Genomic DNA, 14,537 nt, shown 5'->3' with positions numbered 1-14,537 from the left:
TTTAGACACGTGCAGTTCCATCAGATCTGGTCTGGCTTCTCACTGCAGCACCATCTGGAATAACCCTTCAGAAGGGCACCTGTTGTTGTAAACAGGGAGGGGCCACTTGAAGCACAAATCCAAGGGATTTACAGAGCTCAAGCTCCCACAGGAAGGATTCAGCATCTTCCCTCTTACAGTAACTGAAACCTTCTGGAACGCCTCTCAAAGGGCTTTTCCCCAAGGGACCTTGATCCAATATTAACAGCTTGTACTCTCACTCACACAAGGAGTGACCAGATCCTTGGATTCCTCAGCCTTTCCCTCAGGTTTCTGGGATGGCTCTTGACAGCATTTGCTCACCACTGACCACCAAGGGGCTCAGGTAGCTTCCTCAGCCAGGACCAGTGACAAGCTGGAATGCCAAAAGTTTGGCTCTCTTGGCTCACACCAGAGTCAGACCTTTCCATCCCAAGCCCTGCCTGACAGGGAGAGCAGTTTCCAGCCATCCAAGCAGAGATCACTCAGCTTTTTACCAAGGCTCTGTGGACCAACACCACATGGGAATGAAGCAAAACCAGACAAATGTCCTTTTAGAATGGTCTGGCTTCACCTGTGTGACCTTCCAGCTCCTTTCCCAGCCCCTCTGTGGCACTGTCCTTGGAGGGTGCTCCTGCACAATAACCACCAGACACGTTTGGCAACAGCTGGTAAATGAGTCATCCTGCCTTGAGTATTTTTCCCATCCCTCTGGCTACAAATCACAAATATTTACCTGTTCCCTGTTAGAAATTAAGGTCACCAGATGGCATGGCTTGCCTCTGACAGCTCTGGGTTTTTTCCTTAAAGCATTTTGTTTTCACTGGGTTTGGACAAGGGCAGTGGAGCAGACCTACAGGACTCAGAAGTTCGATTAAACCAAAGTGATGATCCTTCTGTGGCCCTGAGCTGCTCAGCTGCAGCCAGGGCAGAGAACCATCCATGTTCAGGACTTGCTTCCTCCCAAGGACTGACTTCCCTGACTTTAAATGGATTATCTGGGTGGGACTCAGCTCAGATCAGTCACACAGTCTGTATCGGCTTCTCAACACCCATTCTGGCTTCATCCACAGTTTGAAATAAGAGCTTGTCAGCTCCTGTCAAAACACCAGAGCAAATGACAGCCCATCCCTGCCTGTGCATTTTCCTGCTGCCAGGAATAGCAATCCCTGCCCCTCTGGAACGCACATCCTTCTTGTCAAGCCAGCCTGACAGCTCCAACAGGAGTAAAAGCTGAAGGATTTCCACGACTGCCGCCCTCCCCTGCATCCCACATCCACCGCTGCTATATCTACATTCAAATAAATAATTGTGTATATATAGCGTGTGTTTGTATGTAACCCTTCATCACTCCTGAGAAGCTAAAAATGTGAACATTGAAGCTCTCCAGGTGCAAAAACGACACGATACACTAAAAAAGCTGGGTGCATTTTCATTTCCAGTAGCGGTCAGCACGCAGGTCGGGGCGCACAGCCCTGAGCTCCCTCATCCCCCCGTGTGCCCTCACATCCCATAGTGACCTCCCCGCCCCACAAATCCCCACACGGACATGACACATTCAAAACCCATCTCCACAGCCCCAGAAGATCCCCCATCGCTTTCTTGTTCCTCAAAATCGCCCCCTTACTCCCTCCGCTCCGTCCCGCCCCGGAACGCAGCGCGCCGCCGCCGTTTCCGCGGGGACGCCTGGCGGGGGCGCACCGACGGGGCCAACATGGCGGCGCACACGCTGCTGGGCCTGTGCCGGCCGCGCCCGGGGCTGGCGCTTCTGTGCGCCCGGTTCTCGCAGCGGGCCGCCGCCGGCACCGAATACCGGAGCTCCCACAGCCTGGACAAGCTGTACCCTCCGCGGCAGGACGGAACCGCCAGCCGCACCACGGTCAGAGGGGCAGGGGGAAAGAGAAAGACGGCGTCTGGGCGGGACTTATTGATTGATTGACAGCGGATAGGCGGGGTTTAAGCTATGGGGTTTTACTGGTGGGCAGGGCCACATTAAGGGGCGGTGCCAATTGGGTGGGCGGGATCATTGGTGCGGGGGCGTGGCTGAGCTAAAGGGGCGTGGTCTGTGTGTGTAGGCGTGGTTTGCGCGGGTGGGCGGGCCCGGTCCGGGCCCGTGTCCCCGGGTCGGGCGGGACCCCCGGGATCCCCCCGGGACAGTCCCAGACCCCCCGACACCGCCCCCGATGTGTCTTCCAGGAGGAGCTGCAGCCGCCCGTCCTCGACATCCCCATGGGTGAGCCACCCCCGCCAAGCACTCCCGTGCCGGGAGCCGGGCAGCGCCCCCGGGCACCGAGTCCGTGCTCCGAGCTCGGCTCCGTCCCGGCTCAGCCCCTGCCCCTCTCTTGCAGCTCGCCTGACCGTGTCCTACAGCCGGAGCAGCGGCCCCGGCGGGCAGAACGTTAATAAAGGTGAGGAACAGCTTCTCCCTTGGAAAAAACACAATTTTCGGTTGTTTTTCTGTACCACGTGGCAAAATATTGAGAACTTGAAGTTAAACAGCGTCTTCATGCTGCTGGATGCTTATTTTTCATTTCCCTGCATTTTAACACAGCTTCTGGGTCTTCATAGTGCTGGAGACCAGTGGTAACACTTTTGATGCTTCTAGGAACAAAGCCTCAAACTTTGGGATTTACAGACTTACAGGGATCATTGCTGTTACAGCTGCCACAAAGACCATCACCTCTATCCATAGATCAAATATAACAGAACCAACTGGATTCTGAAAGTTCACACTGCAATAAATTCTTAGCTTAATTCAAATAAAATACTGCCTGTTCTGCCATTAAAAATGAGGTAGGCAGTGGCTGGCAATAAATTCTGTAGTGTCTAGAAAGGCAAATACCACGACAGGTACAAGTTTGTCTTGTAGAGTGGTGTGTCAAAATACAGTGGGAAAAGAATTGTGACCTTTCAGGAAATCCATTGAATCATCCCATGTTGAAAGCCAGCAGAGATCAGGCTGAATTATCTCATAAATCTGAGGAAGGCAGGCTGTGACATGGGAACAAAGCCCCTGTTTTTCCTCCCAGTGAATTCCAAGGCAGAGGTTCGGTTCCACCTGGCATCAGCCGACTGGATTCCCGAAGCTGTGAGACAGAACATGGCTCTGATGGTACCAGCCCTCCCCTTCCAACCATGGTTTCAATGTCTCTGTCAGAACATGACAGTTCCAACGAGGTTTCAGTGGTGACATCACGTTTTCCCATCCCTTCAGCACAAGAATAAGATAAACCGGGCTGGTGAGCTGATTGTGACCTCGGAGGAGAGTCGATACCAGATGAGGAATCTGGCGATTTGCCTGGAAAAAATCCGGACCATGGTCACGGAGGCAACCGAAAAACCCAAGGTGGTGTCTAAGGAGACAACACAGAAACTCATAGAGAGGTATTTTCATTTAAATGGTCTTTATTTGGGTTCAGGCTATCACGTTACACTGTTTAGTTTGCAGTATTTTTAAACAATTTTTTTCATACTCCTTTTGATTTCCTTTTTTAAGGAATGTCACTGATCCATTAGACTTTAACTGCTTTGCTGGGTAATATCCCCAGAACAGGGACTGGGGTTTTTTTTTTTCTATCTGAGGATGTTTGTTGATTCATCAGATCTCAAAAGTTGAATATTGAAATGTTTTATTTCTACACTGAGGGATCTTTTGATTTTGTTTTAGGGTGGAAAAAATGAACCGTGAACGGCTACGACAGAAAAGAATACACTCAGCTATAAAACAGAGCAGGAAGGCAGATTTCGACTGAGAACAGCAGAGATCCAAGCCCTTGGCATTCCATCTTCCTAAAAAAGTGGTGTTGACAGCTGTATATGATGCTAAACTCATTAGCTGTATTGAATAAAAATAGCCTGAAAGTGTAAATAAAAATATTTAACATCTTCTTTCATAGCCAATGATACACTGTGATGGCCTGTAAATCATTTTTCAGAATACTTCTTGTTCACATTTGAGAGGAACTAAAAATTCTTGTCAGCCACTCTTTTTTTTTAATGTTCTTTATGTTTTTCAAGCAGTCTGTGCTCCATCCGAGCACCCTCTTCTGCTGAACATAAAGCTACAGTAGATTTTTGGGAAAAGAAAGGGAAGAGTAACAGCAGTGTCAACAACATATCCAAGTAGAAAACAGAATCTTACAGCATTAAGTTTGGAAAAAACCTCAAGGCTCATCAAGTCCATCCCTTAGAGTATCCACTCTTTCTTTCCTTCTATTCCCTTCCTTTTCAGCTTTATTCCTTTTGCTGATTTTTATCTCACCCAACAAAGCACATCATTTGGTTAAGCTAAAGCCATATCAGGAATTTGGCCAAAATCTCAGCACTAGGAGACAGAACACAACCTGTAAGTGCAGGAGGCTCCTGGCCTTGGAATTGGGACACCAAAATCCTTTGGATGAGTCCTCCAAGCTCGTCAGTGGACCCTGTTTAAGGACAATGAAGCTCTGTGGTGTGATGTGTTTCACCACTGCCAAGTGGGGTTATTGGGAGGCTCAAAGAAAGCAAAATTATCCTTTTTTTGATGTTTGGCAGGGGTGATTGTGGGTTTGAGTCCCACCTGGGTGGAGAGAGGTGGTCCTGTTTTAGGAAAACCTCAGATAAGAGAGGGAAGTCATCTCTGGGGTTTATTTGAGGCACATGGAGGTATCAGGGCTCTGCTTCCTGCCCTTTGGAAGGGGAACTCTGAGCTCTCTCTCCCCTGACAGAATATTTGCATCTGCAAAAACAGCGTTAAAAGCCCAGATCCTCCCCTAAATGGATTGCTGGGAGGATGCAGGAGCACTCCAGTGCATCCTAAAATCCCAGAAAACCCTGCCTTTGACTCCTGCTCAGCACCAGGAGCACACACCTCATTTCACATTTTCCCTCACCTGAAGTTTTCCTTTTGAGAGGAATCACTGAAAGATTGAGGGTGGAAAAGACCTCTAAGATTTATCAAGTCCAACCCACTGCCATGTTCACCATCAAACCACGTTCCCAAATGCCCCATTGTGAAAAACGAGCTTCACTTTCCTGGTAAATTTTAAAAGGTTTAATAAAAGACAATAAGAGGTAAAGAATAAAGCAAAAGGTTAAACGGCTGGGTGCTCAGCCTTTAGCCAAGAGCACACACTAACTCAGAAAAGACTTCTTTAAATGCATCAAAATGTTGCATATTCATAGATCTTCATGCATTATTCAAAATCATCCCTCCCCACCTGTAAATCAACATGTAGTCCCTGATAATGGAAGATCAATAAATTCTTTCCCTGTGGTTCTGGTGTGTCACCGATAATCCAAGAATGTGAAGAATTTCCTGATTATCTTTTTTCTTTTTTTTACCATTCTCTGAGTTAGTTACACCAACAAAAGATTTTTTTCTTGCCTTAGTAAAAAAGATATATTTATCACACTACTAAGTTTTGTTAATAGCAGAACTAAGAGAAACTATTCATACAGCAAAGTTTTTTGACATCCTACATATAGCATTCATTTTAATATTTGCAAAAAAGCCAGTAATATAATATGTGCTTATAACACACATCCACACACGTTTTGAACGCTTCCAGGGATGTGAATCTCCTTTTTCCCTGGTACAGGTGTCTGGGGCTCCCTGCTGTGCCCTGGCCTTTACAAACGAGGAGATGTCGCTGCTTCCAGTGTTTCTGTGACACTGAAGGTGCTCTGTCGCCACCATCACCGGCCAGGACAGCAGCAGCCTCAGCTGAGCCTCCCCATCCCCAGCAGACCCCGCTGCCAGGACCATCCCCTGCTCGGAGCTCACATTTGTAAAACTTTGGTTCAAGCAAAGCCCTGGACGAGCAGGCGTGCAGGAGCTGGGAATTTCAGTGATTAAAAGCAGATTTCGAGGTTGTACCCGATTTAACGCGATGAAAAATGTCTGGTTCGTGCCCGAAGGTGCGAGATGGAGAGCGGGGAAGCCGCTCGGGGCTGCGCAGGGGGCGAGAATCTCGGCTCCCGCAGCAGCGAAGGGAGCGCAGCGATCCCGGACGGGCCGCGGGACACTCGGGATCCGCGCAGGGAAAAGAGTCACCCCAGATGGGACTCGAACCCACAATCCCTGGCTTAGGAGGCCAGTGCCTTATCCATTAGGCCACTGGGGCCGCGCACTGCCGTGTCTGAGGCGCCGTCACTTAACTCTCTGCTGGCCAGACGGCAGCGCGGCCGCGGGGATGGGTACGGGGAATCGTGCCCGGTCCTTCCGGAACCAGCCCGGTCTGAACAGCGAGGCCCCGCTCCCCGCCCCCTGCAGCTCCCACTCCTCCGCTCAGAAACGCCAACGCGAGTGGGAATGTGTGTGTGTGGGGAATGGAGATCTCCGCGCAGCCCCCTCGGCCCCACCGGGGGCTGGCGGTGCCGGTTCGGGGTGCAGGGAAGCCCCGAACCCTCCCCGGAACCGACGAGCGCTCGCTCCGGGCCCGCGGAGCCAGCGAGGGGGGCCCGGAATGAGGGCGTGCTGCCGCTATTGTGGCCGAGCGGACAAAGCACCGCTCCTCCAGCTAATACTGTGACGGTTCGAGTCCCACTGCAGACATCAGAGCCTCAAACATCCCCACCAGCAGCTGGGACCAGCAGCTCCCATTCCCCACCGTAACACGGCAAGCTGAACCTTGCCCCAGCATTCCCGTAACTCACCCGGCCCTCGTGGCAGTAGGGAAATCTCGGCTCTTTCCTTTTCCCAGAGATCGGCCCCTTCCCCACTTCCGAAACTCGATTCACCTGTCCCAGCTGAGAGATGTGAATTGCCTTTATTGGTAGGGACCCCCTGGGCAAAATCCCGCCCTAAACGAGCTGACACTCCCACCCCGCCGATGGGAAACCCAATACCCCGAGCACCTCCGCGTGGCTTTAAAACAACCACGAAGGGACTCGAACCCTCAATCTTCTGATCCGAAGTCAGACGCCTTATCCATTAGGCCACGTGGTCACCTGCGCGAGTGCCCGCGGGCAGTGTCACACACCGGGTACCCCCCCCCCCCCCCCCCCCCCGGTACCCCCACACTCACCCCAGGGCATCCCCGCTCTCCATCCCTCCTGTCCCCCAGAGCATCCCTGCTCTCCATCCCTCTTGCCCCCCACACTCACCCCAGAGCATCCCCGCTCTCCATCCCTCCTGCAAGTGCGGCTGGCTGTCCTGAGCCAGCCCTGGCGATGGAAGTTCCCCACCCCTGGGACATCGTGTGCCACTAGGTCAGTGTAGATGTGAGGGTCACAGTGTCGCCGTGCCACCAGAGACACCCACCGCTGCAGCAGAACGCTGTAACGCTGCTGGGAAAACACCACGGGGCTCATTAACCTCCTGTTTTGTTCTCCACCTGCTGCAGCCGCTCTCCTCAAAACCCATTTTTCCCATCTAATCCCAAAAAATGTTCCCCAAAGCCCACCACCAGAAGGTATTTTACTCAATGGTACAGTGCCCAGGGCTTGGGCAGGTTAGTTGCTTTCCAGTCAGCAGAGCCTCCCACACCTAAGAGAGAAAAACTACTTAAAAAGAAACTTCACTTTGTGTTTTACTGGTGTGGCATTACCCTGACCACAGCTGCCTTTAAAATCCATTAACTCCACAAGAAAAGACCCTCCAGGCAGCTTTTCAGTGCAACAGATCTGAGGGGGTTATCCCAAAGGCACTTACCGGGAGGACTTTGGCCCCAGGGCAGCACAGCTGAACTCTGTGACCCCACTGACCAGTCCCTCGTGGAGAGTGATTTCTGGTGGAGTGAAGCTTCCCGACCATCGCAGCTCGTCCTGCTCTGGGAAGAGGTCCCCCATGCAAGGTGGACACGAACCAGCATCAATGGGCTTCTTCTTGGGGCTCAGATGCAGCTGATAATACAGGGAGCACCTGCAAGGAGAGAAAAATGCAGCTGAAATTCCCTGACTCAAGAAAAACCCAGCTCAGCCCACACAAAGGTAACTAAACAACTGCAACTGCTCTGCTTTGGCACCTTCTGGGACACCTTGAAGGATATCCATGACCTGGCCAGAGCCATCCTTTCACTAAAATCCCTCCAAAACTCAGCCTTTCATTAACACCTCTCTTCTCATCCACAGGTCCCAAAGCAAAGCTGGTTGCTGTCCCCTCGATCACAGCCTCACCTGAGCTCTGGGACCACACAACTTGCTGGACAAAACATCCACCTTTGCACCCAAGCCTGGAGCAGTCTGTAGCTGCTCCTCACCCAAGCCTGGGGCAGTCTGTAGCTGCTCCTCGTTGTTTCCCTTTTCCATGAAATCTGAACAGGAACCACTGCCCAGGAGCAGTCACATCACCCCATCAACAGCAGCTCTTTGCACATGGACAGAGCCTGGAGCTGCCATGGGGATCTCACCATCCCAAAACACACATGGACCACCATGACCTCCCTCTTTGGTCTTTCCCCACACCAGGCTCCATGTCCAGTGCTGTGTTCAGACAGGGCACTGGTCCATCCACACCTCTGGGTATCCCGGCGCATCAACCTCCTCACCTGGCATCTCCCACCCACATGGGGAATGTCTTCTCACCGAGCAGCCTTAGCCAGCGGCCGCAGGGGCAGGAGGAGGAGGCCCGGCCCGCTGAAACGGGGAGAAAGAGCGCGGAAACAGGACTGGGAGAGGCAAAAGGGAGGGCCCACCCCAGATGGGACTCGAACCCACAATCCCTGGCTTAGGAGGCCAGTGCCTTATCCATTAGGCCACTGGGGCTGCGCAGGCCGCGCGCCCCGGCCCGCAGGAACCGCCCCGACCCCGCGCTGAGGGGGCGTCCCGGGCCCCCCGCGGGACGGGGCCACAGCGGGGCCGGGCCGGGCCGCGCCCGCAGCGCCGCCACCAAAACTGGGCTCGCGTTTTCCCTTCATCCCCGGAGAGGCAAAGATGCTAGGGGAAGAGACGGGAAAAGATTATTTAAAAGTGTGGGGGAGGGGGAAAAAAGGCCGACCACGAAGGGACTCGAACCCTCAATCTTCTGATCCGAAGTCAGACGCCTTATCCATTAGGCCACGCGGTCGTTGTGCTGTAGCCCCCCAGTGATGCTGGCAACCCCCGGCATCGCCCCCGAGCCGCTCCCGGGCACCGCCGGAGGCCCGGTCAGCGCCTGAGAGACACGGGGTGTGTGGAGGACACGGGGGCCTGGGGGCCAGGGGGGGCCTGGGGGACACGGGGTCTGTGAGGGATACGGGGTCTCTGAGGGACACGGGGGTGTGTGGGGGACACGGGGGTCTCTGAGGGACACGGGGGTGTGTGGGGGACACGGGGGTCTGTGGGGGACACGGGGGTGTGTGAGGGACACGGGGGGCCAGGGGGGACATGGGGTCTGTGAGGGACACGGGGGGCCTGGGGGGACACGGGGGTCTGTGAGGGACAGGGGGGTGGCAAGGGACACGGCTGGGGAAGGACCATCCGCTGCCATGGGGAATTCTGCTGCTGGAGGGGGAATCGAGTGTGGGACTTGCTGACTGCAATTGCTGGCCTGGAGCCATTCGTAGAATCACAAAATCGTGGAGTATCCTGAGCTGGATGGGACTCACAAGGATCAGTGGGATGACAGCAGGAAAAAAAAAAGGCAGAGATGGAGAGGAGGGCAGCAGAGGAAAATACAGACAGATAAAAACCCAGAAGTCTCTGAGCCTTTAACCTTTACTGTGCGGACTCAGAAAAGAACATGAGGAGTATGGGAGATCAGCAAGGAGGCAGAACCAGAAAATCCATGGGTGCATGGAAGGCTCAGTGGGAAATGAGGACAGGGTATGTTCTGCTGGGGAGCAGGACTGGGCTCAAAGGAGGGCAGCCTCCCCCACAGCCCTCAGTCACACAGGCACTAATTCCTGATCCATTTCAGTGAGGTTGCAGCAAACTCTCAGCCCTGTAAATGAGACTAAATTTGCTACTGAGTAGCTCTGGCTCTTTGCCTTTTCTTTGTGGAGACGGGCCCTTTCTTCTCCTCTCCCTCAAATTGTTGGATTTTTTAAATGACTTTATTTTTCCTTGACCACAACCAAAGGCTACTCCCAAGAGTCAGCTGAGTGCATCAAACCATTAGCAAATTCTTCCTTCCAACAGATAAAATATCTGTTTACATAAATCCATCCCTCACTAATAAATATCAAATCAACTTCCACATAACAAATGACGTGTCCTGGTCCAGTTCATAAGACACACGGTGCCATTCTCCTCCTTATTTGGAAGCAGGAGATGATGCAGGGAGTTTTTGTAGCCATCCTCACCTTTTCTCTTGGGACAGGTAAGTGCAAGGGGGATAGAAAACCTTTGAGGAATTCTGTTCTTATCTGTGTGAGAAGGGATTTTTGTGTGTTAAAGATGTTTTTCACATCCACAGCTCTGCACCCTTTCTCTTTTGATGCATCTCTCACAGGTTGAGGTCTTGCCTTCATGTTTTTGTGTTTCAAGTGGAATTCTCTTTCCAGCAGGGGCTGCTCCAAAGTACCTCTGCACCTACTATGACATTGTTGACTACCTGAACATCTCCTCTCACAACAAGCTGCACACACACATCCTGCCCAAGATAAACCAGGAGGAGCCTGTGGAAGTGACAATGGATTTCATGCTGGTTGCAATTCTCTCTGTGGTAAGGACCAAAATGAGTCTTTACAACTGGGCTATTACTAGTCAGGGTTTGAGTCTTCTGACAGCAAGTCCACAGGGGTGAGAATCAGCCCCTTCAGCTTTCTGCTGTTGGAAAGCACTTTTGGAAGATCTGCAGTATTTTCTCCAACTATTTCCAGAAGTCACATCCAGACAAGCAGCCTGCTTTGCAGGAAGCTCCAGAAACCCTGCAGAGTGCCTGAACTGGGCAGGGCATTTCCAGGACACTGACATGGAAAAGTTATCATTAATCTATTGTTTTTCCTAATCATTGGACTGTGTGCTCCCACTCTTCAGCCGTAGGATCAAGAGCCATGAGCTCTCCTCCCAAGCCCAGTTACTGCAGTCTGTGCTCAGGGAAGAGCTTCTGCATTGGATACATCTAAAAAAATCAGCTAAATATCTTTGTTTCTCCAGGTGGAAAAGCTCCAGACAGTCAGTTTTTACTTCGTCCTGAACCTGGTAGGTCCCTCAAGAATGTTTCTCTCCTGATGCCCAACACAAAGTCTGATGCCCAGCCCAGAGCTCATCTCTCTCCTGCAACTTCTTCCCTCAGGAATGGCAGAACCCTTTTGCAACCTGGAACCCTCTGGATTTCTGTAACATTTCTGAAATTATTCTGCCCATGGATACGTATTGGTCGCCCCCCGTCTTCATCTTAGAGCGGTAGGTTCCCCTTTCATTTTTATTCACTGGCTTAACAGAGATACAATGGATGCAAACTGCTGGTTATATGATAGGAAATGGGATAAACTCAGATGGCTGAAAGTTGTTCCCCTGAGTTCTCCCAATTTAGATTAACAATGACCACAGTTTATACAAAGCACTTAGTGGTTCTGTAATACTGTAACAGCTCCTGTAATATCCCATCTGGGCTGTAGCTAAAGCTGAGGAAGCAGCAGAAACCAGCACTGCTGTGGAATAAAATGACCTTTAGTAGTGTGTGGAAAGATACAGGGCAGAGCACTGAGGGTCTGACAGAGGGATGGGCACCTCCACCAGCTCTCCAGGGGGAGAAAGGAGTGGGAAGCAGAGCCAGGAATGAGGCCCTGCCCTGGTGAGGGCAGGAAGCAGAGGGCAGAGAGGCAGGAGGTGCTCAGGAGGTGCAGAGCTACAGCAAACCTTGGTCCTAAAGGGCTCATGAGCCCTTCTCCCAGCCCTGGTTTCCTCTCCTGCTGCTGCATCCCATGGCTGGGTGATGGCTCAGAGCCCCACAAACAGGGTGTTCACAGCCTGGTTTTATGGGACTGAGGCACAGGCAGCATCTCAGGCTCAGTTCCTCTCCCTGTCTGCTCCCTGCAGAGTGAATGGGCAAAACCCAGAGCTGAATTACATGGTCCTGATGCACAACGGCAGCTTCAACTCCACCCGGCCCTTCCAGGTCACCCTGACCTGCAGTCTGAGAATCCTCAAGTTCCCCTTCGACACCCAGACCTGCAACTTGAGCGTAGCTTCATTCCTCTACCCAGGTACAGCTGCAGGCTGAGCTTTACCACCTCTGGGCTGAATTTGGAGAAGAATGACAAGATGAGATGGGCCCTGGTAACTCCTGGGCTCCTGAGCAGCACCACATGCTCACAGTGGGGTTGAGGTCATATGAGACCAGGGAAAATGAGTTAAAATGCTGCCATTCTGTCCTGGCACATTTCCCAGCAGCATCTCTGCAACAATCTGGATGTTGTGTGGCAAGCCCCTCCCAGGACTAGTTTCTACAACAAACCCAAGACCAGGAGGCTTCCTACAAAACTGCTTTTTGTTCACATAGAATTTTGCAGGACTGATTTTTAAAGACACTTGAAAGCCATGGAAATGGGAGGAAATTAATCATAAAATCCTAAGGTTCGAAAATATTTCCAAGGGCATCAAATCCAACCATTAAAAGGACAGTTTCAGGGATTTAAACTGCAGTTAGAATTCATCCCAAAAGGAAGGGCTGATATATAAGCAGAGCTGACACAAAACCTTCCTGGTCCCATCCACAAAGGACAACTGCCCTAATTCAGCAGATGTTTTCCCTCTGATCCACATTCCCAGAGGTCCAGCCAAGCCTCTTCACAAAGACCTTTTTTAATTTCTCCCTCATGGGCTGAGAAACCCGAGCAGTGCATGAAACCTTCCCCTACTCTGTCTGCACACACCCTCAGTTGGGTGGGAAAGGGAGAGGATGAACTGACCTCTAATAAATTCCTAAACTCTTCAACTTCCTTCCTCCCTCTGCTTCCTGCCCAAGCAGTAACAGACTTTGTCATGAAGACGAGACGGACACCAGCTGAGATCACGAAACAGAGCCAGAGTCTCCTTCTAACTGATGGAGAATGGAAGTTCACCAACCTGAATATCATTGAATACACAGAAATGATGGATGACAAAGGTTTTTCTGTGGTCACCTATCTGGTATGGCAGCACTTTCACATTATATTGCACTGATTTGGCACCTAAAACACCCAGTGTAAACCAAGATTATTTTTTACATTAAGGGACCAGCATTTGCCAACACATTGAGTCATCTCAAATTTTGCCCATCTTCCTCAACAGATTTCCATGGAGAGACGACCCACTCTCTACGTCCTGAACCTGATCCTCCCAACTTGTGCTCTGTACGTGCTGGACATGGCAGTGTTGTTTGGACCCAGCTCTCTTGAGGAGAAAATCAACTTCCAGATTGCTATCATCCTTGGCAGCTCCATGCTGGCTGTGATTCTCAACAACAGCCTCCCAACTTCCTCCAACAAGCCACCCATAATAGGTACTCACCTTTATTGAATAAACCCTGAATTTCACCCAGGTATCAGCTCTAAGCAAGGTCACTGGGTGTTTATAGACACATTCTGAACACTGAAATCATCAACAGCTAAGCTTGATTAGCTTGCTGGAGTTAGACTTTCCCTGTTCCCCACCAGGCAATGGAATGTAAGAAAATGCCAGTTATCCAGCTGTGTTTTCCTGTTGTTCTGCAGTGGTGTTTTTCCTGGGCACCTTCCTGCTGATGATCATGGCTGTGTTAGACACCTTCTTCCTGCTGTACCAGCAGCGCAAATCCCTGCGCTTGGACAAGGTCCTCAGAAGCTTCCAGCAAGGTAAAACAATCTGTAACACCTTTCACAGCTTGGGTTTGGGGAGTTTTCCTGCACATTTGCTGGAGCCAGGGTGGGTTTCCTCAGGGCCAACAGTGCCCCAGGGCAGTGTGAGCCGTGCTGGCCCCTGTGCTGACACTGCCCTTTGCTCCCTGCAGAGCCACAGCAGCTGCCCAAGAGACCCCCAGGCAAGCTGGCCAAGGGGGGTCCCCAGCTGCTGCACCCTCCCAAGAGGGCCCAGGGACAAGGGCAGCCAAGCAAGCGCCTGTGGCAGCTGCAGGAGCTGGACTCATTCCTGCCAGTTCTGGAGAAGGTGCTTCTCTACAGCCACCTCTTCCTGTCCCTGTTCTTTTTTACTGTGATTTCTGTAAAATGGAGCAGCTGAACATCAACTTTGCCCAGTGCCAGCTCAGTCATTTTCCACCGTGTTGCTTCTGACCCCCTGCTGTAATTTGCTCCTGCTCAATTCAGAGCTGAAGCTGAATAAAATAAAACTGAATTAAAAGCCAATGCCACACCACATGAGATCTGCATGTGCTTTGTACTCTGGTTCAGTAGAACTACAGCTGTTCTTGAACTGTTCTGTGGTATTTGAATAAAACTGTTCTAAAATCTGGGGATAACACCTTCATTCTACCTCTCAGTAATTCTGACCTCAAACATAACCAAGAGGAAAGGGAGTTGATTGCCTTCTCTTAGAGGAGTTTCCATCCTGAGGGAAGGTGTTTAAGAATTCCACCTCAGATTATTAAGTAAAACAATACTAGTCTTTACTATTGTTTCTGTGAGTTCCAGTTAGATCAGCAGCATTCCGAAATCCAGGGCAAAGAGAAAAGGAGCACCAGGATTAAGTGTTTTTAAAAA

General features: G+C 51.2%; 2 protein-coding genes and 4 non-coding genes across 9 annotated transcripts; 2 read left to right on the top strand and 4 right to left on the bottom strand.

The window, feature by feature from the left end:
- The first annotated feature begins 1,723 nt into the window (after positions 1-1,723).
- Positions 1,724-3,921, top strand: MRPL58 (mitochondrial ribosomal protein L58). The gene is made up of 6 exons (XM_033076391.2): positions 1,724-1,897; positions 2,215-2,251; positions 2,367-2,426; positions 3,048-3,130; positions 3,233-3,402; positions 3,686-3,921. The coding sequence occupies exons 1-6, from the start codon at positions 1,733-1,735 to the stop codon at positions 3,768-3,770; spliced, it is 600 nt and encodes a 199-aa protein (XP_032932282.1). The 5' UTR covers positions 1,724-1,732; the 3' UTR covers positions 3,771-3,921.
- A 2,128-nt stretch (positions 3,922-6,049) lies between these two features.
- On the bottom strand, positions 6,050-6,122 carry TRNAR-CCU. The gene has a single exon. It is a non-coding gene; the product is annotated as a tRNA-Arg (tRNA).
- A 751-nt stretch (positions 6,123-6,873) lies between these two features.
- Positions 6,874-6,946, bottom strand: TRNAR-UCG. Its single transcript has one exon. It is a non-coding gene; the product is annotated as a tRNA-Arg (tRNA).
- Positions 6,947-8,630: 1,684 nt separating this feature from the next.
- TRNAR-CCU lies at positions 8,631-8,703 on the bottom strand. Its single transcript has one exon. It is a non-coding gene; the product is annotated as a tRNA-Arg (tRNA).
- A 151-nt stretch (positions 8,704-8,854) lies between these two features.
- On the top strand, positions 8,855-14,207 carry LOC117005143 (5-hydroxytryptamine receptor 3A-like). 4 transcript variants are annotated; one of them, XM_033076482.1, is made up of 9 exons: positions 8,855-9,105; positions 10,422-10,582; positions 11,017-11,061; positions 11,156-11,265; positions 11,902-12,068; positions 12,830-12,993; positions 13,135-13,345; positions 13,557-13,676; positions 13,832-14,207. In XM_033076482.1, the coding sequence occupies exons 2-9, from the start codon at positions 10,550-10,552 to the stop codon at positions 14,056-14,058; spliced, it is 1,077 nt and encodes a 358-aa protein (XP_032932373.1). In that variant the 5' UTR covers positions 8,855-9,105; positions 10,422-10,549; the 3' UTR covers positions 14,059-14,207. The 4 variants fall into 4 exon arrangements, with proteins under 4 accessions (XP_032932373.1, XP_032932371.1, XP_032932372.1 ...); XM_033076480.1 differs by having other exon boundaries at positions 10,425-10,582; positions 13,557-14,207; XM_033076481.1 differs by having other exon boundaries at positions 12,833-12,993; positions 13,557-14,207.
- On the bottom strand, positions 8,932-9,004 carry TRNAR-UCG. The gene has a single exon. It is a non-coding gene; the product is annotated as a tRNA-Arg (tRNA).
- Positions 14,208-14,537: the final 330 nt, after the last annotated feature.

This window comes from Catharus ustulatus, chromosome 20 (assembly GCF_009819885.2).
Source record: "Catharus ustulatus isolate bCatUst1 chromosome 20, bCatUst1.pri.v2, whole genome shotgun sequence".
In the NCBI taxonomy this organism is placed as follows: Eukaryota; Metazoa; Chordata; class Aves; order Passeriformes; family Turdidae; genus Catharus; species Catharus ustulatus.
The sequence above is the reverse complement of the archived record's forward strand: the minus strand, read 5'-3'. Positions and strand labels throughout refer to the sequence as shown.